Source organism: Convolutriloba macropyga, unplaced genomic scaffold (assembly GCF_964194025.1).
Source record: "Convolutriloba macropyga unplaced genomic scaffold, txConMacr16.3 SCAFFOLD_730, whole genome shotgun sequence".
NCBI classification, from domain to species: Eukaryota; Metazoa; Xenacoelomorpha; order Acoela; family Convolutidae; genus Convolutriloba; species Convolutriloba macropyga.
In genome coordinates this window covers 38,592-63,638 of record NW_027453507.1, presented here as the reverse complement: position 1 = coordinate 63,638, position 25,047 = coordinate 38,592, and the positions used below count along the sequence as shown (strand labels likewise).

Genomic DNA, 25,047 nt, shown 5'->3' with positions numbered 1-25,047 from the left:
CCTAATAATGATATGACGTTTAAAATGTCTAGCATTACCTCTTTTGAATTGTTGAGCAACAAAAATCATTTTGGTGAGAAATCGAAAATTATAACAGCAAAAAGTTTTTTCAGCTAAGAAATATCAAGTGGCACTAAGATATTCTTTTGAAATTAAACATCTTACAATTCAAAATTATATAAAAAGTGGTTAATTAAATTCAAATTTTTCCAGTGATAAACAAAGTTGTTAAGGTTTTTCAACAATTTCTGAGACCTAATTTTATAAAAACTGATGTCTGCAGTAATTAATTCATTCAAGGAAAAACCAAATGTACAAATATTGCTAAAGAAAACAAAATCAATTTGGTCTCATCTTGAAACTGTTTGAGTCTGCGCCTCAACCTGGGTGTAAATGAATTTAGCGAAGTTCCTAAAAAGTCCTTGAAACAATTGGAGCAAACCGTTGATACTCAGAGTTGAAAGCTGGTTAAAGGCTTAAAATATCATTAACAGTGAAGTGTTCAGAATTAGATCAAAATTTTCCTTGATTTCAAGGTTCCGACAAGACTTAGAACTTTAAAACAAAACATATACAATCTTTTTGAATACGCCTCGAATTTACATTTGAACAGAGACTGTTCTTTTTGCGGAATTAAATAATTTAATTGCTTTCTTTTTTTGGAGAATAGCTATATATTTAACCATCTAATAAATATTTATAACTACAAGCCCGGAATTCAAGAAACAAGAGGAGAAATATATGACCGGAAATACAAAGTCAATGATTTTCCCATTTGTCTGTTTTTGGATAATACTACGTATCTTAACTTTTGGTATGAACAATAATGGAAAACCCCTGATATTTCTGGTATTAATGGCAATGATTAATTGCTCTTAGATGCGAAACATTTATTGTATACGTGTGTGTCTTTTTATGCAAATTTTTTGCTAGACCGTTTTCCGTTTTTCTTCAAAAATAATGTTTGACTTCTCAGGTGACATTTTCACACACATCTTCTTTTTAGTGGTTTCAATTGCTCTCACTCCAAAAGAGAGTTTTTTGTTCTATTAAAGCCGAGTTTTAGAGACTCTATGGCAAGTCCCTGATAGACGAAAGGGCTATACATCCATCGAGGGAGTGAAATCAGACTCAAAAGGTGGGCTTTTGAAACCTACCATCGGCTGATGTTTTCGCAGTTGCATTAAAATTTACCTAATTTCTTTTTACCCAGTGCCATTTTACCCAACATGCAAATTTACCCAATACAAGCTTAACCAATGCTCTTTGATCTTTTCCTTCAATTATCCGCTTAACAATTAGCAGTCGCTATTACAGGGATGATTTAAAATATTTCTGGAAAATATAATCCCATATTCGGTTGCGATGGTTTCGTATCAAGTCCCACAGACCATTTAATTATATAGTCGGCTAATCCCATGTCTGGTTGTGACAGTTTCATATTAAATCCCACAGGCCATATAATTATATAGTCGGCTAATCCCATGTTCGGTTGTGACAGTTTCATGTCAAGTCCCACGGGCCATTAATTTTATAGTCGACTAAATAGTTGATCTGGTTAATTTAGCAGTAGGGTAAATTGGGTAAGTTGGCATTGGGTAAAATGGCATTGTGTAAAATGGAATTAGGCAACTTGTCCTGACACCTGTTTTCGCACCAATAAAGAAATATTTATCCAAGTCACAGCTCCTGAGTTAAATTGCGCCGCCTGTCGTTCGAGAGCAATTTATCCGACGTTTATGTTTAATAGGTTATTGCTTAGTATAGCGCTGCGGGCGAGGGGGGTTAAAGAAAAAATAATGATTTCCTCCTTATAATGTTATGACGTTTAAAATGTCTGGCCTTACCTATTTGGAATTGTTGAGCAGCAAAAATCATTTTGGTTGAAATCAAAAATTATAACATCAAAAATTGTTTTCAGCTAATAAAGATCAAGAGGCACTAAGATATTCTTTTGCAATTAAACATCTTATAATTAAAAATTATATAAAAAGTGGGTAATTATATTCAAATTATTCCAGTGATAAACAATGTTTTCGACGTTTTTCACCAATTGCTGAGACCTAATTTCATAAAAACTGATGTTTGCAGTATTTAATTGATCTAGGTTAATAAAGGAAAAATTAAGCGCTCTAAGATTGTTTAAGCTACCAGTGGTACCAGAAGACAGTCCAGAACATGGCACTGGATGATATAGGACTGGGAATCACAATGTGCGAGATGGCAAGAGCGTCTTCAGGTGACCTTGTAATGTTCAATAGAGCTGGAAAATGTTTCAACGGCCGCAACTATGTCCAGAACCAGTTGGAACGTCACTTGAGGCTACAGAAGCGGTGGATATCTAACCAATTGAAGTTTATGACTTATTTTGAAACTTGTGTCAACCACAGAAATGGAATAATGTCGGGTACTCCCATTGACGACCTGCTGTCTGGTATCTGTTTTATATTCCCCGTTGAAACGTTCCCCTTTTCATTAGAAATCGGCGTTAACAAGCATTGCACTTTCTTCGTAGGCGTCGAGTCCGTATTCTCTGAAATTTTGTACCTAGGAATCCTGGGTTAGTAACATTTTCTTATATCAATGAAAACTGTTAATTTTGTTTTTTTTATACAAAAACCAAAACTCCTACTTGGCAATATCTAAATTTAATGTTTGTTTTTAGGGTTTTTCATTAAAAAAATTGGCCATTGCTGTCTTTATTCATTCGTAACTGTTCATTTATTACCTCTAACTCTCAATAACAAAGAGTTTATAAGAACCTAAGTGAGCCGTCGCTGTTCAGAGGAGACAGTAAACAACTGCCTGAAATAATGTGCAAGTTTTCCTAATTTCTATCAGCCCAGATTTCAGGAGATTTTTAGGTCTAAAATAACTAGATGATAAACGTAATGATGTAACTCAGCTAAACAAAAGAGAGCTTTTAATATCTTCAAGCATCACGTTCTTCTATTATTCGATTGAAAATATCCAAATTGAATTTTCTTGAATTACCCTCAAACAAAACTTCTATCGGCTATTTTTGTCTTTCTTAATGCATTTTTGCCACTTAGCATTTTTTAGTCACCTTGATTTTATTTTGTCCTCGCAAGAATTGGGCATACGTGTTTACAATCGAAGGCAATAAGTAACAGTGAAAACTTGTATTTTTTGCGCCATTTAAGCTGAAAACTGTACGTGAATAAGCGCACGTTCTGCAAAAAACTGAAGACGCCTAGAATATGGAATGAAAATAAATTTTGTGAAGACTTTTCCACTGAAAAAAAAATTTCGATCTTTTCCCTTTGCGCCCCCAGCTTAGTGGGCGCATATTATTTCCACCCCCTCCAGACGCACCTGCCACATTTTACATGATGATTCACTATCTAATGCCACGTACCGTGTAGCGGGGGAACGCATAACGCACTCGGGGGGGCACAAATGGAAAAGGTCCAAAAAGTTGTTCAAATTGCAATAAAGTTGTTTGTTGAGATTTTTCAATTTATTTTTTCTGACGTATCCAGATTTGCATGAACAGGTTATTTAAGGGTTTGCAAATGCGTCAAATCAGATTCTTCAAGTGATTTTTTAATTGCTCTCAAAAACATTTTAATAGTTGTAAACTTTTTATTCTCACAAAGTTTTTCGACAAAATTTTCAAACTTTTTCAAGTTTTTTGAAAATTTTGTCAGTTCTTAGGTTTCTCCGACTTCAAGAGCCGCGAAACGTCCTCTAGAGTTTTGCAATAGGTTGTTGTGCAGTTTCTAAATGTAATTGAATGTTTCTCAAGATTTCAACACCATTAATTTTAGTATTTTTTTTACAAAACTTTTTTTGATACTTATTGTCATTATTCAGGTTTTTCAACCTAACAGAAAATCTCAGTTAGGTTTTGAAATTAAAATATTGGAAAATAATTTGATTATAGGACACTGCATCATTCTAGATGTAATGGAATGCTTTTCAAGATTTTAGTATCAGCAATTTTTTAAAATTATTAGCAATTTTTTCAAGTTTTTAAATTTTTTTGGGCTTTTTTATCATTTTTTCCGACAACAGGGTCCTAGCAACCTCCTCCAAGTTTTGATGATAAGCTGTGGCCTTGTTTTTAGAGTTAATGGAACGGTTATCAATATTTCAATGACTCCAACTTTAAATTTTTGATAAAGTTTACTTTTTTCAAATCTTTTAAAATTTTATTATCATGTTCCAAGTTTAAAGATCTTTATGAGCCAGTGAAACTATTTAAAGCTTGAAATAGGGATACTGGATAATCTCTTAAGACAATGAAGTGGTTTTAAATATTTTAATATCTTGAACTTTATCAAGATTTTGTTAAAATTGGCGATTGTTTTCCGAATTTTTGAATATTTTTGTACTTTTCTGAGTTTAACGATCATTACTGGCCAACGAAGCTTTTCAATTCTTGTAGATGGGTTACTTGACATAACTCCAGAGACAAAGTAGTTTTGAACGTTTTCACTGCAAAATCTGGTAGCTTTTTTTCAAATTTTTGCAATAGTTTGCAAATTTTCAAAATATCAGTTTCTATTTGATTTATTTACTAACAAGGATAGAAAACTAAAAGTTGAAGAGTCGAATCAAACTAAAGCTAGCCTCACTAAACCGCCTCTTGCTACTGACGAAGCCAACCGTTCGCCGGTCGTTTGAGATCAATTCGCCCGATGTTAGTTGGTTATGTTTTCAGGTGCTTTTATTTTGACGACCATAAAGGTTTCCCAACTGAAGCAGCATCTTAAGCATGAGACTTTTTGGGTGTTTTCAATCATTTGTAAGATGCGCAATAAAAACAACTTTTTGAGCTCTTGAGTCCAAAAAATTCCAATTGTTTTCTTAGCGGCGAAACCATTGCCTGGCGTACAAATTGCCGTGAAAGAACAGCTTACTGGTAAATTCCAACGTGCTGAGAATTTTTTCTGCAGACGCTACACAACTTTTTTTCTATAAACGCTTAGTCATTTTAATCAAAACGGTTGGGGTGTTGAGCATTTAAAAGCTTGTTTAGTTTGTCCTCCTAATATGTTTTACTATACTGCAGTTTGGAGCTTATTTAAGCTGAAATTTGTTTTAAAAAATAGACTGTGGATTTAATTTCTTTGTTTTAAGTTTCCGTAAAAAACACTTGTTTTCTGTCAAAAGTTCGCGTTTGCTGCTGGTGAATTTATATAGTAAACAAATGTGCACTTAATAACATTGAAAATTGGGGACTTCTCTTGAAATACATTGAAATAGCCGGGAACAGCACATCTTTAAATTTTAAATGCTCTGTTCTTTTGCAAAATTTTTGCTTGACTGTTTTGAATTTTCAAGTAATTTTTATGGTTTTTTTTCCAAATTAAATTTTTTTAGAGGTTATGGTTATTTATAACTACGGCTTTTTGAAGCTCCGCTTAATGATATTAGTTACGTCTCCCGACTGAAATAGGCTGCAATAGTCTTGCGCCCCCACTAGTCGTTCGAGAGCAATTCTTCCAACGGTTGTCGATTATGTTTGTATTCTTTTTCTGTATATATTTTCTTCTCCGGTCTGAATAAATTTTCATTACATTTACTCATGTTGAGGTTTTCTTTTTTTATTAATATATGATAACGTACGTAAATGTTTAATTGGCTATTTTTTTCTGAATTGGCTATTTTTTTCTGATTTTTGCTCTCGTCTTTTCTGAGTTTTTATTGTTTGTTTGTCGTGTGATTATTCACGCACCATTTTAAAAAATGGCAAATGTACGGAATCATTCAAAATTTTGCACAAATGATATAAAAAATGAACGTTTATATAAACAATAACTTTTGAAAATTTTTTTTACAGCAAAATAATGTCGAATTTCTACTATTTATTTACAGCAATATGTCGAATTTCTACTATTCAATCACATCCCGTCAGCAACATTAGTTTTGAGATTCTTGTTAAAATCCATGTTATATCTGATTATCCGATTACTAATTCTTGTTACTAAGATTCATGATAACCTACTTGTTACTAATTAAGTGAAACAAATCTGGCTTCTAAAATTCTTGATAGTTTACGTCTGGTTGCTGAGATTTCTTTGTAATATCTTTGTTATATCTAGTTACTAAAGTCTGTTAACCAAGATTATTGGTAATATTCTTGGTGTATTTGGTTACTTTAGTCTGGTTCCGGAGTAAGGTTTCAGAGTAAATCAGTACTGAATCATGGAATTTCAATTCTGTATTTTAACACTGGCCATATTATGATCATGTCACTTTTTACTCTGCGCAGACAAAAAATCAGAATAAAAAAATCGGATGTCTGAAGATACACTGATCATGATCAAATCTAATTCTTGAGTTCTTATGATCAGCCTAAATTTTAATACTGTAAAAACTCTGGTCAGAAAAGAAAATACTGCTTTTTTTGATATATACCTCCGTACACGATTCTTACTAATCATTCAAAGTAAAAATTGGTATATGGAATTTTGGAAACGATACTCATGATATCAATGAAATCTTAATAAAAAATATTGAGGCCTTAAATAAAATAGAAGGAACCTTAAAATTTTCGAAATGTCAATTTGCCCCAATGATTGCTTGATTTGTGAAAAACTTAGAAGTCCAAAGTCAGAGATAATAATTAATTGCTCTTGGACGAAGTTCATAGCAATTATTGTCTACGAGTGTGTCTTTTTTATGCAAAATTTTTGCTTGACAATTTTGACTTTTCGAGTGACTTTTACGCCCTTGACATTTTGCGTTTCGCGTGATCTAAAATTCTCCGAAACTGGTGCTATTTTTCACTTTAAATTTTAATAGTGGCATATGTTAACCTCTATTTGAAGCCCACTATTGAACTTCTTAGTCCCATTTAGGCTCCCCCCTCCCCCGACTGAAGCAGGCTGCAATTGAGGTTCTACTTCTTTTCACCCCGATTCATTTAACCCCGAATAGTTTAACCCCGTATCTTTTAACCCCTCTATCATTGAACCCCTATATCATTTCACCCCTCCATCATTTCATACCGCCAATTAGCAGTCGACATTAAAGGCATATTTTGTCATAATTAAGTAGATAACTTAATCCCATGCTCGGTTGTGATAGTTTCATATCAAATCCCACGGGCCGCTAATGCATGGCCATGGCCCGCGAGGCATGTCCAAATGACTATATTGCTAATTAAATAGTCCTTATTTTACAAAAGATCAAAATCGGAGTGAAATAATAGAGGAATTAAATGATAGAGGGGTTAAATGATGGAGTGGTGAAAAAATCGGGGTTAAATGATAGGGGGGTTAAATAAATAGGGGTGAAAAAGCGGGACACCGCAATTGATTAGAGCTCCCACTAGTCGTTCGAGAGCAATTCTTTCGACATTTAGTCGGTTATGTTTATATTAGTCGTTGAAGTTTCTGGGGGAAAGAAAACAGATTCTGCTATAAGACTATTTGAAAGAAGCTTTGCAGTTAGAAGATACTATTACTGTTATTGTCTCTGACCATGGAAATGGAATGGCTGATTTGGTGTTGAACCAATTCCCATTTGGTCACATTCAGAGATTCCACCCGTTTTTAATTGTTATCCCACCCGCAAATTGGACACATTACTTCACGCGGGAAGAGATGGACAATCTAAAGGTAACTCGGAATTAGACCTCGACTAAGGAAAAGGCCCGAAAAATCTCACCTTTTTGGCATATTGATTTAATTCAAACATCTGATTTGATTTAACATTGGTTAAAGCCGCGCACTGCTAAGATATAAGCGAGGAGATACTCTTTCCAACCCGTGTCGAAATTACCCCCCTGATTATCCCCCAAACTGATTTAAGAGTAGGGGGTAACTGTCTATGGGGGGTAAATTTATACAAGATTAGGGGAAACGCGATGCTTAGATATAAGTGAGGACCCGTACTTAACGCCAAGTCAATATCAGTACTGGGCAAGTCTAATTTCAAATCTAGATATCAGTACTGATTCAGAGCTATGATCATAACACATTTAAGACTTGTCAGACTTGGCAAGTCTAAATACAAGTGCGAAAATAAAGTTCCGTACGGGGATCGAACCCACGTCTTTGTCCTTCTTACTGCGCCACCGTAACAGTTAAAGTAATGTCTTTTGCGCTGTTCTAATACGCTTGAAAGAAGCAAATTTCACGTGAGAAAACGAGCAAATTATATTACATGGGAGACTTGCATTTACAATTGCCCAGTACTGATTAACACTTGGAGTTCGGTACGGGGAGACACTGTTTCGATTATTAGATTAGTATGTCATTATAAGAAGATGATTGTGTGACTGTATTTTACTTTTTTGGACTCATGTTCCATATCAGTTAATTTGACTGTCGTCAGGAACGCCGCATGATGTGTAACCCAAGTGGCAAAATTTTGAATAAAAAAATGTGGCAACATTTTGAATAGAAAATTATTTGCAGTGGCAAAAATTTTGAATAAAAAGGGGTAAAATTTTGAATAATGTAACAAAATTTTAATAAAGAATTGTTTGCAGTGGCAAAATTTTGAATAAAAAGTGGCAGCAAAATTTTGAACTTTTTATTCAAAAGTGGCAAAATTTTGAATACAAAATTATTTGCAGAAGGTTATATTAATATGAAAGAAGAGAAAGAGAAACTTGCTTCCCAAAGAAAAATTACTATCGTTAATAGTTGCCATATATTGAGACTTAGTGACCATAGCAAGGTAACCAAACGGATATTTTTATAAACATTTGGTCGTTTGATCAACCCGGGTCTAAGTTTGGACTAAGTTTGCTCAACCCTGGTTATGCTGAGAAAAAGTAGCCATATACAATTTTTTGTAAGCAATTGAATCGCGAAAAATTTCTTGTCTCGATCAAAAGTTTTGCCAAGGTGAGATTGACACGGTATTTGTGGTTGAGCGAGGTTTTTCCACAGTCGAGGTTTAAACTAGATAAATCAAAGGCGTCTAGTCACAATGCGGGAGCTGCATTTCCTCGTCTCAAAGTTCACGATGCCTGACAGGAGAGATGAGAATGGTAAGTTACCCAATCTTTTAACTGTTCTACTCTTCGAACCCTTAGTTGATGAAATTTAAAGATTTTTTGATGAGCTTGGTTTACTGAATAATCTTTGACTGGTTAAAAAAATGTTAAAGAGTATATTTGAAAAACTTTACTGCTAACACAATTAGATTTATGCCAAATATTAATAAATTAGCTCTAAGTACGTCACTAAAATCAGCAATGTGTGCAAATAAAGTTTTCGTTTTAACGGCATTTCTTTGAACGCACGTCTATTTCTGACTGTCCGAATTCTTCGAGCTTAGCTATTGTAAAGATAAAGACAAAATATTGAAAAAAACACAAGAAGACAAAAATTTCAAGCTATTAGAATTAAAGACTCTTAACAGTCCCCTAAACAAAATTTGTTGACTACACACTAAAAAAACTTCAGGTAAATTTACCTGAATCGGGTTCAGGTATTCGGAAGTTCAGGTGAAATTCAGGTGTAAAAGCGCCTGAACCACACCTGAATTGTAGTTCAGGTAAATTTTATTCAAGTAAATTTTATTCTGAATTATAGTTCAGGTAAATTTAAAGAGTTCGGGTGAGTTTACCTGAAAATAGTTTTTGATTGCATTCAGCAAAGAAACGACAAAAAAATCCTCGCATAAATCTTGATTAAAACACAACAAAAATCACGTTTTAGTAGACAGATTTATTAAGCAATGTCGTGGCGTCGTTTTTCAAGTTTGGCAAAGCTGCGTTTAAATTTAACATAAAGTTTTCCCAATCTTCAGTCATACTGTTGTTTCTAGTTCAAACAATAGTTTCCTAAACCAATAGGGGTCTCTGAGGTGAACACCAATAGTGAAGTTTCAGAATAATGGTTTTAAGAAATAAATAATTTTCAATAAATTTGATAAACAGCTCTTGAAATAATTTGAGCAAACGCCATTAATTCTCCTATCTTACTGTATTGGATGAAATTAACAATAATTAAAATTTACGGCAAAATGTATTTGAAAAATATAATACCATAATTATCTCAAATGTATGAAACAATATGCAAACTGCTGCTTTCCATCGAAAAGCAATAATTTCCGTTATTTCCGTTTATTTTTGAGGAACTGCTCAATCTACAAAAACTCTTGCACGCTATCTACAACAAAAGGTATAGGTACTTATTCTGTTTTCATGTATTTTCATGAAAATAACATAGCATATTAAATTTCTTGGCATCGAATCGAAACATCACCACATTTAAAACTAAGGCATATATAGTCTGCTCTATATATACGCAGACAAGTTAGCAAAATTTAGCTTTCCAGATAGCGGTGAAAAGTCCAGGGTCAAATGCAATGAACTACATAAGATTACTCAATCATCATAAACAGGAGCACAAATATAGGCTAACGCGAATATCAAATAGGTACTAGTATTTGATGTATGATGCGTGTACAACATTTCCCCTCTGGAGAAAAAGTTAATGACAATAAAAATTTAAAATAATTTTTAAAACAAAATTTAAAGTATTTAAAGTGAGAGTTCGGAGTGAATTTAGAGAGAAATTTGTTTCAAATTTTTAAGCAATTGATGACAAAAATGTTAAGTAAAGTAAATGTTTACTCGACGAGCCTGTGTTTCACTAGTTTTGTAATGCTATGAAATTATCTACGCAAATAACACTATGCAAATTTAACTATATTTGTAGAGTTGATAATGTTCATAAGAGAAGGGTGGGGAATTGTTTAACCCAATCACCGGGTGACAATTTTGTGTGTTTTTCAAACGGTTATGCTAATGTGTTGTTTTTCAACTAAAATTTACTTTGTTGTTCAGCAGTGATATTTTTCATTAGAAGAAAGTGCCCTCTAGTGTGTCATGTTGTTCTGGTTCCACCTATCGGTTCAATCTTTGACATATTCAAAGTTTTCTCTCCCGGTGTGACTGAATAAGTGCTTCGGCTCCCGGGAGCTGTTCTTCCAAATTGGCTCTGAATAAGTTGCGGGGACGCGATAGTCTCGTCGAGGTTTGAGACTCCGGTTATCTCTGATTCAATTACCGACATTGTTGACTAAACAATCTGCTATTATGAAGTACTTCTACACACTCGATCAAAGTAATTTTTTGTTGAAATTGGCAGCAAGTTTGTTCAAATGATGTGAAATGTGATCTATGCTTGATCACGAGCTCTGTTAGAACGCGATGGTCAGTGGTTCGGGCTGACACTGTTTCTGCATTTATTGTCAAAGACGAGATTAGGTTGGACTGGTTGCTTTGCTTCGCTGATTGATATTGAATACTTAGTTCAATGGTTTTCGAGATTTGAAGAGCACGTTCGTGTGGTATTCTTCTTGAAGAAGTTAACGCTGTAACATCCCTTTTTCATGCTAAAAATAGGAGTCTTTTTAGTTTTTTTCTAAGTGGCTCAGGTTGCTATTTTCATCAAATTCTGTAATGGCGCCGCAAAAATTTGTCTATTATCTCATAGTTTCCTTGTTTTGGGCTCCGCATGGCGAATCTGTCCAGAACAAAAATTCGTTGTTTGACGAATGTTTTTTTTTCAATGGTTTTTCACTTCTATGCTTATGATTTTCTTATGCGTATCTTGTTTTTTGAAATGCTTTCCACCTTCTTTACAAATAAGAGTTTGTTTAGAGTTTGTTTCTGATCTGGCATTTTCAAGGTATACTGCCGCACAAATGATCTCGTCCATAGTTTGTTGTTCGTAAATGGGTTCTGCGGGGGTTGAACCGATGTTGACAGTGGTCCGGGAAGGATAGATAGAACAATTTTCATTTGCAAATAACGCAATTTTTTTGTATGACCTCGATTTTTCGCATGGCGTTGGAAATTTTGGTCATTTTTTCCCGAAATGTTTCTTAGCTTAATTGTTGTGATGAACTTATTAAATAGACAAAGGAGAAGACAGTCGAGGTGAGCAGTTGACCGAAAAGCGTCTAAAAACTGAACACTAAATTGCTCATTTTCTGCGTCGAAAATTCTGAATTCTCTTAAACACAGGCCAGTTATTCAACAAAAATTAAAGAAAACCGGTGTTTATTATCAACTTATACTTGCAATATGAGTTCAGAGGAAACTAGCAACAAGGACCAAGCCGTGGCCAGTATACAAGACGAGGGATTACGCATGTTTTTGATGGAACTGGATCAGAGAGTTGGTGAAAATCAGCATGCAACCCGGAATCAATTGCAAGAAATCTATTCAATGCTGGGGGAAATCAACGTCTGACTCAGGGCCACTGAACGCTATATATCGAAGGACTGCTTGGTTATGAAGAACCCTTCATTTGACCCCTGAGAACAGCAAAAACTGTTAGATAACCTACTAGACTTCTTCAAAAACTTTTTAAACATAAATTTTATATCGGAAGACCTCCTTAAAGCCTATCATATTTTGCCACGTGCATCTATGCCTGCGAATCCTAAAGAACCTGTAATCGTTAAATTTGTGTACTTTGTGACAGGGATGCCATTTATGCCGCCTCTAAGAAAAAATCATTTAAGAACAACTCGAAAAATCCATTGAACGGCAAAAATATTTATGTGAACGAACGTTTACCTATTTTTGAAATGGATTTAAAACATGCCGCTGATAAGCTTGGGTATCTGACTGTTATAAAAAATTGTGTTATAAATGCGGTTTGTTTAGGCAATGATAGGAACACAAAGTATGCTGCTACTAACAATTTCTCGGACTCAAAAAATCTGTATAATCCCATCTTTCGCGATCCTAAATCAGATCTTCCTAACACTAAGGCCCGTGCTAGTACTAATTTCAAACGTGCTTTCATTGCACTAAAAGATGATGAAAAAGCTGAAGCTATATTTAATTCTTTGTCGCCTGATCAGAAAAAGCTTTTCTGGAAAAAACTAATGCTCAAACTTCCAGTATATATTGATGCTGTCTCAATAAATATAAAGTAACTCTTGTGTTGCATGAGCTGTTATATTTAAATTTATTCTTCATGTATTATAGCAGCTTGTGACTTAAAGCAATTAATTTGCCTCTTTTAATTTTTTCGTGTTTATGTTCAAATTTCTCAAGAGCATTTCTGAGGTATAAGGTAGGGGTTAAGATACGAGAATGCCTTCGTTCAATTTAAATGAAGGTAATGAATACAAAACATGAGTCTATGTAATTATAATTCTAAAACTAAATGAGAGATGAGAGTCGATTTTCCCACTCTCATCTGGGAGTGATGCCTTCTCTTCACTCCTCCATTTACTCTTATTTCTTTTTTTCACATTTTTTCTTTCTGTTAACTGGCTAGACAACAAACTAAAAAAAGTTGGTGGTAGGACAGTATGTGATCAGAGATGACTTTCCTTCTCTGGTTACATCAAGAACCATTTAAAGTAGATATTAAAAAAACAACAACTGACGCTCTGTATAACTGAAATGCAAGATCTGACATCTGAAAGAAGTAGCGTATTGCTACAAAACTTAAAGTCAGCGAGTAAGAATCTGGATGAGTTTAGAGTTGTTCTGAAAGAAGAAATAACCCTGGAAAAATTGTTGCAATTGTTCTGACCGAAACATGTTTGAAAGATAATTCACCGGCAAACGTCTATAAACTTGATGGTTTCAATTCGCCAATAATGCGCAATCAAGCCCGCAGAGGAGGCGGAGTTTCAATTTGTGTAAAAGACGGGCTAAAATTTAGGGTTGTCAAAAAAGTGCCGAAGACCTTTTGCAAATATTAACCTTGCAAATTCAAACGAACCAAAAAGATATTCTGAATAACACAGCTCTCTATAAGTCACCACAAATGCCTCATAACATGTTCCTTAACAAACTTACTGGTCACTTAACAGCTCTGGGATACCTGAGTGGGAATAACTTGTTATGTGGGGAACTTAAATTAAATATGCTTTTGCGTACGAATGAATCAACGAGTTTGAAATATTTATTGGAGGCATTTGGTCTGACAAACACAAATAATATCTATCCTGCAAGAACTACAGGTAACACGCCGAGATGCCTAGACGTGTTTTATTTGGATTTTGAGTGCAACACACATATCCAGGATTACAATGTTAGTGACCACAGTTTCGTTAAGTTGAAAATGCCCACCTCCTTAACAATGAATACAGAAAACGGTTTCAGAAGACGAAACTGGAAGAAACTTGAGCGGGAGGACTTCAAACTGTTTTTCAACTACAATCTAAACATTGCGCTTAATGATCAAAAACAGAATTTTCACCTCATGCTTTGTTTTGTTCAACTCAGTTTTAGAAATTACACTCGACACTTTCCTAACCCTCAAATTCAACAAAGCTAACATAAAACATAGAGATAGGATTGACAATTATGTAATGAAAGCAACAAACTTGAAACAACAGTTCTGGCTATGGTACAAAAACGAACCCACCCTCACTAACTTTTGGAATTGGAAAAGAGAAAAACACAAGTCAAAGCTATGATAAAACATAAAAAGCAAGAATTCTCTAAACACAAAATTCTCATTAGCTATGAGAAAAAACCACGAGAATTTTACTAAACCTTAAAACTGTTGAAGAAGGATTGCCATGAATCAAAAGTTTTTATCGATGAATACCCAACACCAGCAAAGTTCAATACCTTCTTCGTAAAAGTCGGACAAAAACCGAAATCCAATACTAACCTTATTCCAGCTGAAGCTGTTGCAAATGTGACAACGACCTCAAATACTTTTTATGTAAAGCCCTTTGAGGTTCAAGATGTTTTTGATTAAATTTTGTCTTTAAAACCCAAGCGCTCTACGGATAACTATGAAATGTCAAATTGGTTCCTGAAATTTATCAACCCAGTGGTGGTTCTTATCTCTATATTCTATTCAGCAGAAATTTGGAAGAAAAAAACTGTCCAGCTTTTTTAAAGATAGCTAAGGTAATACCACTACACAAAAATGGAGTCAAGAACAAAGAAACTATTTACCGACCTATTGCACTGACTCCAGTGCTGTCTAAAATATTTGAAAAGCTTTTAGAAAGGAACATCACAGACTTTTCAAAAAAAATTTTAATATACTCAGTGTTGAACATTATGGCTTCCAGGAGAAAAAAGCACAGTTGATGCAATTTTAAAACTGGTAGAAAGCATAAGACTGTCTCCAAACTTCCAAGCAACTTTCTTCGACTTAGATAAAGCATTTGACACCGTAGACCATAAAATTTTGATTCATAAGCTTGAAAAACTAGGCTTCCGTGTCCCAATAAACTGAATTCTTACTTCATACCTAACTGGTTGAGAACAATATGTTGAGTTCAACCAATTCACATCTAGTTGTTTACCAGTTATTTGTGGAGTACCTCAGGGGTCTGTTTTAGGACCACTGTTCTTTTTAATCTACAGTAATGACCTTCCCACTTTGCAAACTAAAAATCAGATAGTTTTGTTTGCCGACGATTCGGCTCTCAGAGCTAAACTAGGCGCTGACACGGCAGAAGATTTTGAAAAATATCAAACTGGGTGACTCTAAACAGTCTTTCCCTATTTTGGCAAGCCAGCGGGCGCCAATCAGGCTTCGCAGCTTGTTCCAAATTGTCATGTAGTGACTTCGGCAACGTATTTGGGTCTCGAAATAGACCACAAGTTGAGTTTCAAGGAGCATGCCAATCAATTGCTGAAAAAAAACTGCCAAAAATGTTCCGTTGCTGTATCAACTCAAAAAGTTTTTGCCTTCTTCGGCATTGTTTAGAGCATATAAATCCTTTATTCAGCCAATGTATCAGTATGGCATACTGGTGTACGGTACTGCTTACAAAAAAGTATTGGAAAAAATTAAAAATCAACAGAAACTGTTGATCCGAATTATTTTTTTTAAAAAAAAGAAAGTTCGAATCGACACTCAAATTGCGATCAAAATACAAAGTACCCGTAGTGAGGGATCTTCATGTCTACGAGCTTTTAAAGCTTCTGGCAGCTATTTTAAGACAAACCCATGCCCATCCAAAGGTAAATAGCTACATAAGCAACAAGGAAATGCACACACTTTTTGATCCGGAGAAAAGAAATAAACTTTTGAAAACTGAAATAAGACTTACAAAACAAAATAAAAAGTCCATCAAAGTTCGCGTCAGGATCCTCTGCAATGTTTTAGTGATGCATGACATAAGTGTATTAAAAAATATTCTACTACTTGGCAAAAAACAATTAGACTCGTATTTGCATTGTACTTGAGATGTCTACAAATATGAGAATCCGGAATTACTCGCTATATTTTGGTAACAGAAATGCTCTCAAAAAATGAGAACGGACATTAATAGCCTGATGGTGCTCTTTCAAACTGATAATAACTTACTGATTGTATGCTTATTCTGTCATTTGGTATCAGTTTGAGAACGAATTTATTATTATCCCAATGCTGACCTACCTTATTCTTTTGCGATTGACTGCGCCATGTTGTGGGCTACTCCTATCCCCCATTTCTGAACATCTGGTTTGCCTACTTATAATCTACATAGTAGGATAAAATAGAGGCAATGCAAAGAATCTTATGTATAATTGATTCGTCACAGAAACATGAGAGAGTGATGCTCTGGACAAAGGCGGAATGCAAATACAGGGCTACGCCAGCATCAAATACAGAATAGTGTTTGAGTTATGAAGTGTGTACCACAAGAAAAAGTGGATATTCATTGATTCGTTTTTGAGTTACTGTGAAAAATAGTATCGAACTTAATCACTTTGGATTTGGGGCAACTGCTTATGGCAGCCGAGAAATTCCCTGAATTTAAAAATAGTTAAACTCAAAAACAGCACGCCCCTGTGATTTAACAGTAAATCTTGTTTTTACGAAACCAACAATGATGACACCTCTTTGCAAAAAATTTTATTTTAAAATTTTTGAAGCACCGTAAAAGCGGATGAAACATATATGTATTAAAAATGTCAAATGTGTCATTGCTTTTACTCCATTAATCCCTGCCCTGCATTAAGGTATAATAACTTTAAGTGAGTTGTTTGAAGAAGGAAGGGAACACACGAAAGTTCGTTTGACTGACTGCAAGGGAAATGTTTTGTATTGTTACTTGAATTTTTTTGACAAAGTGACCCACGAGAAAATTCCCAGTTACCTGATAAATCATGTAACTTTACATGATTCTCTCTTTGATTTGCATAAAATTTCACAAAAAAGATCAACTCTTCCTACTAAAAGAAATTCGATTTTTTTTTGCTTAGAATCACATCAATTCACATTGGAAACGCACAAAAAAAATAATGTAAAAAACCTGGAAACATTTAGTGATTGCTGGATAGTTTTTGTTACACCGCCCCAGACGCACGTGCCATACTTTACATATTGATTTACTATATAATGACACGTGCTCTGTAACAGGGAGGTTCATATCAGGGGTTTTGCATTACGTACTGGGGATAACAAATGGAAAAGATCCAAGAATTGTTTACCCTTTACGTGAAAAATTTCTTGTGGGTTTTTTGTGGGTTTCTTGCACAAATTAATTGAGTATTTTGGGTTTTAGTTTGTGTGAATCACCAAAAGATCAAGAAATTAGGCCCGAAAGATTTTTGTAAAAGTACATGATTAATTATGTGATTTCGCATTTTCTAGTGTGTCATCCCAGATCCCTTGAAACCCGGAAATTGTGTGGTAATACACGTTTTGTGTCATCCGCACGAGAAAATTTTTGGATTTATAGAGTTGCAATTGGCGTACAATTTTCTTGTGGCATTTTGTGAAGCTAATTAATTTAACTACATAATTTTGTCCATTATTAGATTATGATTATTTTTTGTTATTGTAGGAGCTTTAACTTTGGCTACCTTAGAAGTTGCTTATTTGAAGGAAAACGAAAATTGGAAGCCTACTGAATGGAAGCTGCCCAAATTTTTATCCAAAATTTAATTATCGAGACAACAAATAAAATAAAATTAGTGGTTGTGCAATTGTTTCAGTAAACAAACGAACCGCAGCGATCAATTAAATTTTTTACGTTCAGCTTACTTTTGGCTTTGGCTCTTTTTAATTATCCTGTTTTTGAATTTTGGGGGACTGGATATCCCTGCCGCAATCTAATTCCACTTCAAAGCAGGTACACTATTACGCAAAAAACAAAAGTTTGTTCAAACTAGATACCTGTGATTAAAACATGGGTCAATTTGTGCAAATTGTGCAAATTATAATTGGTAAAATGAACAGCAGAAATCAAAAATAAAAGACAACAAAAGGGAATTCGAACTCAATTGCAACAATATTGATAAGAACAGAATAAAAAATTACGGTAGAATTTTACAACTACAACAGTTTTTCCCCTAAAATTTTATAATGAAGGAGTCTGAGCTTTGTTGAAACAAAGACTTAATTAAGGGAGAGTTATTTCTCAGAAGATAGTGAAAAAAATCTACTTTTTTCTTTCCAACAAGTTTTGTAATTGAAAACATTCATTGTCGATCGTTTTGACATTATATAGGAAAACGTCAAAGCGAATACATTGAATACTGCTCTTGATAGAGACATCTAAAAAATCGTATTTTTTTGTTCTTATCATTACTGCTTAGTAATGTGCAGTCGATTTTTTTATAGTAAATGCTAATGTTTCCATTTTTCAGCGTTTTTTATAATGGTTATTTTTTGAACTAACATTTTATCCAGCACGCACTTTACTTGAACTATTTCATCTAAAACTCACATGTTTTACATCATTATTTCTAAGTTATAATTGTTTTTGGCCCATAACTTTAATTCTCTTGGAAAACACTATTTGAAGAGAAACGAATGAAACCTGAAATATTGCAAAATGTTTATCAGAAATGTAATAATCGAGACAACTCGAGCAGTTGCTGAACCAAAAAACCAGTGATCAATTAATATTTTTACAAAAATGTAAAATTCAAAAAACAATTTAAGAATTGCGATGAATAGCGTAAAAAAGAATAGCGAAAACGGTGATTAGCGCAGCTTAGCGCCCTCATCTTTCAGCGATGAATTCGGCGAAGGCAATGACTTGCAGTGAAATTAGCGACAAATTTCTGTAAGAATTTCTCTCTGCTATTTTTAGCGTTAATCTTTTTCACCGTTCGCAACGCAATCACCGCAAATCTTACATTTTTTTGCATTCATTTCTGCAGTAAAGAGTAGAGAGACGCTAAAAACCCCAATTCTTACATCTTTTCACCGAGTTTATCGCAATTCTCACATTTTTAAGCAATTTTCAAAGTTGACACCTCGACCCTGGTTCTGATTTAGTCCAGTTTAAGGTTCCAAAATAATTTTGTCAAGTTTTATTTTTTAGGTGGACTTGGAATACTTTCTGAAATTTCTGAGGACAGAACATGCCTGGATATAGACTTCTTCGACAAACACTCCGGTCAGTTTGACATGTGCATTTGTGAGTGGGTATCTTCCACTCCGACTGCCTCTGAGTTGGCGGATTTGAAGGAAGCGGCGGAAGTCTACCTCAACAGTCTAAATTCCGCCTACAGAAGATGCTGTCGTATGTTCACGTTGCGACCACTCGACCCCAATTTGTTCATAAGGACGCAACAGTCAGGCACTATAGTACACTACACTGGAATTGTTTCCGTCGATAATGATTGGGATTTGTTCCACAGGAATATTGTGATCAGTTTGAGTGTCCATTTCAATACCACAGCTGGAGGCTCCCTTGCTAAGTCTATCAAGCAGAATGCAACAGGGCCGTATAAGTTTGTGGGCCATTCGAGATTAGACGTCTATGCACGTTTTGAAAGGTGCTTCATGGCTTGTCGACCGGCTGATAGAACCACCTGTCTCTGCTAATAATCTGGAGATGTGTCAATATGACTCGAGTTGCCCATAAGAAAGTTTGCGGATTTGACTGTCTTTGACCTCTAAGTTTGTAATTATACAAATATTCATTAGTTGATTTCCTCGATTGGTTTTCTGATTATGACCTTCGTGAAGCAGCATCATTATGAGCCTCTACCGGTACCGAAAAATTCTACTTCCAAAGAACGTGGCCGGCGCTTTCCCGGGAGGAGGTTTCACCCCTATTTCACCCCTAATTAGCGGGGATTAGGGTGTAATCCATTTTCCACTCTTATTTACCGGGGAAAAGAGTGTAAGAGTGGAATTTGAAGAAATTACACTGTTATTACACTCTTTTGTACACTCTTTTTACACTCTTAGAAAGAGTGTAATTAAGGGTGGAATGATAAAAGATTACACCCTTTTTTCCACCCTTATGAAAAGAATCAATTATTTTTACACTCTTATTTTTACACTCTAGAAAGAGTGTAATTAAGGGTGGAATGATAAAAGAGTACACCCTTTTTTCCACCCTTATGAAAAGAATCAATTACTTTTACACTTTTACACCCTTTTTATTTCTAGAGTGTAATTTAAAGTTGGTGATAAAATTAAAAGTTCGGACTGACCGAACTAATTTGGACAAGTTTTTACCTAGTTCCAAAAAAGTATCTGAATTTTTTCTATCACCGAACATTGTTTTGGTGACCAAATCGTCAGTTTTAGTCCAATTGTGCTCATTTTTGGTTTGCAGGCTCCAATTTAAATATAATTGAGGATGAAAAAAAATGGACTGAGCAAACCATTTTGGACACGTTTTCAATTACTTCCAAAAAAGTATCCGCGCTCGATGAGGCTTAACTTTTTCGATCACCGAACATTGTTTTGGAGACGAAATCGTCAATTTTAGTCCAATTGTGCTCATTTTTGGTGGGTATGCTCCACTTTAGCAACAATTGGTGATAAAATTAAAAGTTCGGACTGACCGAACTAATTTGGACAAGTTTTTACCTAGTTCCAAAAAAGTATCTAAATTTTTTCTATCACCGAACATTGTTTTGGTGACCAAATCGTCAATTTTACTCCAATTGTGCTCATTTTTGGTTTGCAGGGTCCAATTTAGACATAATTAGGGATGAAATAAAAAAAATGGACTGAGCAAACTATTTTGAACACGTTCTCAATTACTTCCAAAAAAGTATCCGCGCTCGATGAGGCTTAACTTTTTCGATCACCGAACATTGTTTTGGACACGAAATCGTTAATTTTTGTCCAATTGTGCTCATTTCTGGTAGGTATACTCCACTTTAGTCAAAATTGGTGATAAAATGAAAAGTTTGGACTGACCGATCTAATTTGGACAAGTTTTTACCTAGTTCCAAAAAAAAAATCTGAATTTTTTCTATCACCGAACATTGTTTTGGTGGCCAAATCATCAATTTTAGTCCAATTGTGCTCATTTTTGGTGTACAGGCTACAATATAGACATAATTGAGGATGAAATAAAAAAAATGGACTGAGCAAACCATTTTGGACACGTTTTCAATTACTTCAAAAAAAGTATCAGCGCTCGATGAGGCTTAACTTTTTCGATCACCGAACATTGTTTTGGACACGAAATCGTCAATTTTAGTCCAATTGTGCTGATTTTGGAGGGGATGCTCCACTTTAGCCACAATTGGTGATAAAATTAAAAATTCGGACTGACCGAACTAATTTGGACAAGTTTTTACCTAGTTCCAAAAAAAGTATCTGAATTTTTTCTATCACCGAACATTGTTTTGGTGACCAAATCGTCAATTTTTGTCCAATTGTGCTCATTTTTGGTGGGTATACTCCACTTTAGCCACAATTGGTGATAAAATTAAAAGTTTGGACTGACCGAACTAATTTGGACAAGTTTTACCTAGTTCGAGAAAAAAATCTGAATTTTTTCTATCACCGAACATTGTTTTGGTGACCAAATCATCAATTTTAGTCCAATTGTGCTCATTTTTGGTGTACAGGCTACAATATAGACATAATTGAGGATGAAATAAAAAAAATGGACTGAGCAAACCGTTTTGGACAAGTTTTCAATTACTTCCAAAAAAGTATCCGCGCTCGATGAGGCTTAACTTTTTCGATCACCGAACATTGTTTCGGACACGAAATCGTCAAATTTAGTCCAATTGTGCTCATTTTTGGTGGGTATGCTCCACTTTAGCCCCAATTGGTGATAAAATTAAAAGTTTGGACTGACCGAACTAATTTGGACAAGTTTTTACCTAGTTCCAAAAAAGTATCTGAATTTTTTCTATCACCGAACATTGTTTTGGTGACCAAATCGTCAATTTTAGTCCAATTGTGCTCATTTTTGGTGGGTATGCTCCACTTTAGCCACAATTGGTGATAAAATTAAAAGTTTGGACTGACCGAACTAATTTGGACAAGTTTTTACCTAGTTCCAAAAAAGTATCTGAATTTTTTCTATCACCGAACATTGTTTTGGTGACCAAATCGTCAATTTTTGTCCAATTGTGCTCATTTTAGGTGGGTATACTCCACTTTAGCCACAATTGGTGATAAAATTGAAAGTTTGGACTGACCGAACTAATTTGGACAAGTTTTACCTAGTTCCAAAAAAAAATCTGAATTTTTTCTATCACCGAACATTGTTTTGGTGACCAAATCATCAATTTTAGTCCAATTGTGCTCATTTTTGGTGTACAGGCTACAATATAGACATAATTGAGGATGAAATAAAAAAAATGGACTGAGCAAACCGTTTTGGACAAGTTTTCAATTACTTCCAAAAAAGTATCCGCGCTCGATGAGGCTTAACTTTTTCGATCACCGAACATTGTTTTGGACACGAAATCGTCAATTTTAGTCCAATTGTGCTCATTTTTGGTGGGTATGCTCCACTTTAGCCACAATTGGTGATAAAATTAAAAGTTTGGACTGACCGAACTAATTTGGACAAGTTTTTTCCTAGTTCCAAAAAAGTATCTGAATTTTTTCTATCACCGAACATTGTTTTGGTGACCAAATCATCAATTTTTGTCCAATTGTGCTCATTTTTGGTGTGCAGGCTACAATTTAGGCTTAATTGAGGTTGAAATAAAAAAAATGGACTGAGCAAACCATTTTGGACAAGTTTTCAATTACCTCCAAAAAAGTATCCGCGCTCGATGAGGCTTAACTTTTTCGATCACCGAACATTGTTTTGGACACGAAAACGTCAATTTTAGTTCAATTGTGCTCATTTTTGGTGGGCATGCTCCACTTCAGCCACAATTTAGAACGTTTGAAAATAGTAGTTAGCAATATCTCAATTTGTATACAAAATTTCAACGAACTCTCTAATTAGGTGAAGAAAATTTCAAACTTCTTGAAAAACGTTTGTTAATATCATTTTGAAGAAGACAAGTTAAAAAGAGTTCATTGGCCCATTTTAATGCCTCAATAAAGTAGCTTTTGAATATGTGTAGTAGTAATTAGCAATAATTTGATTTGTATACAAAATTTCAAAAATGTTTCGGGGTAAATGAAGAAAATGTCAACCTTCTTGAAAAACGTTTGTTAATAACTTTTTGAAGAAGCCGAGTTACAAACTTTATATTGGCCCATTTTATTGCCGTGTTATTGCACTTTTTGAATATCTGTAGTAGTAGTTGGCTATATTTTGATTTTTATACAAAATTTCAAAAATGTCTCGAGGTAAATGAAGAAAATGTCAACCTTCTTGAAAAACGTTTGTTAATAACTTTTTGAAGAAGCCGAGTTAAAAACTCTAAGCCTATTTTATTGCCCCGATAGAGTAGCTTTTGAGTTTGTGTAGTAGTAGTTAGCAATCTTTCGATTTTTATACAAAATTTCAAAGATATCTCTGAGTAAATGAAGAAAATGTCAAATTTCTTTAAAAACGTTTCATCATAACTTTTTGACAAAGAAGAGTTAGAAAATCTATAATAGCCCATTTTGCTGCTGTGATATTGTACTTTTTGAAAATATACGGACGTTTCTCCGATTTGTTTTATTTCTAACCGAAAAATCCAAAAAACTGTTGATTTAGGGGCAAAAAATAGCTATTTTTGTCGAACTTCGACTAAATTTTCCCAATTAAAAGCAAAAAACATACAATTTTTTGGTATCATAATAAACTAGAGTTTACGGTTCCAATGACAGTATAATTTGTTTTTTAAATAAATGCCAAACAAGAGAATGCGAGAGCAATATAGCGGCCGAAATCAGGGTCGATTTTTGCAAAAATTTCAAATTTTCAAAGTTGTTTAGTTTAATAACTCTTTTGTCACAAATCGATTTTACAAGTATGTTATATCATTTTCTTGCTCATATAATACTCTTTACGAATATATAAGGATCAAAAAGTTTCGATACAGTTACATGGCTCAATTTTTTGATTTCCCAAATGTTAATGAAAAAGAGCCAATTTCAGCCAGGATGGCAAAAATCGAGTTTTGATTTATTCAGTTTTTTTCACGTTTTAAACCTTAGATTGACGCCCCAGTTCATGCTGATTACAAAACATATTCATTTTTCAAATTTGGTTCAGTAGTTTTCGAGATATAAGCCTTTTTCAGACGCATACCTCGGTCCCACCTAGCTGAACCACCTAGCTCCACCTCCATCCCCCCCCCTCCGATCAACTTTCTTTTTTTTATTCGAATTTAACTTCCATAATGATCGCCCCCATCTATAGAGCTTCTCGAATATGTTACTTTTACTATTCCGTTGTTTACTTCATCTTCATAACTTCTTACACAGATGAGAAAGTGAAACTTTCGTTCACCGCGTCCAGCGGGTCACGTGACATGCTAATTCGGTGTGCTGTCCCGTCAAGTGACAGCAGAGAGAGGCTCAATGACTGCCTTCTACTTCCCCGAGGTAAGCATGTATGAAGATGAAGGTGAAATGAAATAGAATTTTCCGAAAGCTCACACAGACGGCAACGAAAGTAGAGAAAGGAGAATGAGAATGCGTTGCACGAATGAGTTGTAAGCGCCCGTATGCCTGAGATCGAATGCAGAGTGACTGCGTAGAGTGACTATGGAGTAGATTGGCAGTAGAGTGACTGCAGCAGAGAGCAGAGCAATAGCAGGGTTGGCTGCAGAGTGACCGCAGGGTCCGCGCTGTTCGATATAACGGGTTTTAAAGCTAGTTTCGTCATTCTATGACCGAATATTTCAGATTTATGATGTCGGAGCATTTCGATGATGATGATATTCTTGGCGAAGGCGTTTGTGTTAGTGAAATTGCGGTCCCTGGTGGAGAGGCGAGGAAGGCGAAGAAAGAGCATTGCTTGAAGATCAAAGCAGATCGAGAGGCAGATGAGTACAATCGATCGTTT

The 25,047-nt window shown here is 34.8% G+C and overlaps 1 protein-coding gene across 1 annotated transcript in view; it reads left to right on the top strand.

Annotated features, from left to right (window-relative positions):
• LOC142358339 (uncharacterized) overlaps positions 1 to 19,734 on the top strand; it is a 33,730-nt gene extending 13,996 nt beyond the window's left edge. Inside the window, exons 2-5 of the mRNA XM_075409757.1 lie at positions 2,148 to 2,434; positions 7,399 to 7,592; positions 8,890 to 8,974; positions 19,201 to 19,734. Of these exons, the coding sequence (XP_075265872.1) occupies positions 2,148 to 2,434; positions 7,399 to 7,592; positions 8,890 to 8,974; positions 19,201 to 19,706 (1,072 nt within the window). The 3' untranslated portion in view covers positions 19,707 to 19,734. The remainder of the gene's footprint in view (positions 1 to 2,147; positions 2,435 to 7,398; positions 7,593 to 8,889; positions 8,975 to 19,200) is intronic.
• Positions 19,735 to 25,047: the final 5,313 nt, after the last annotated feature.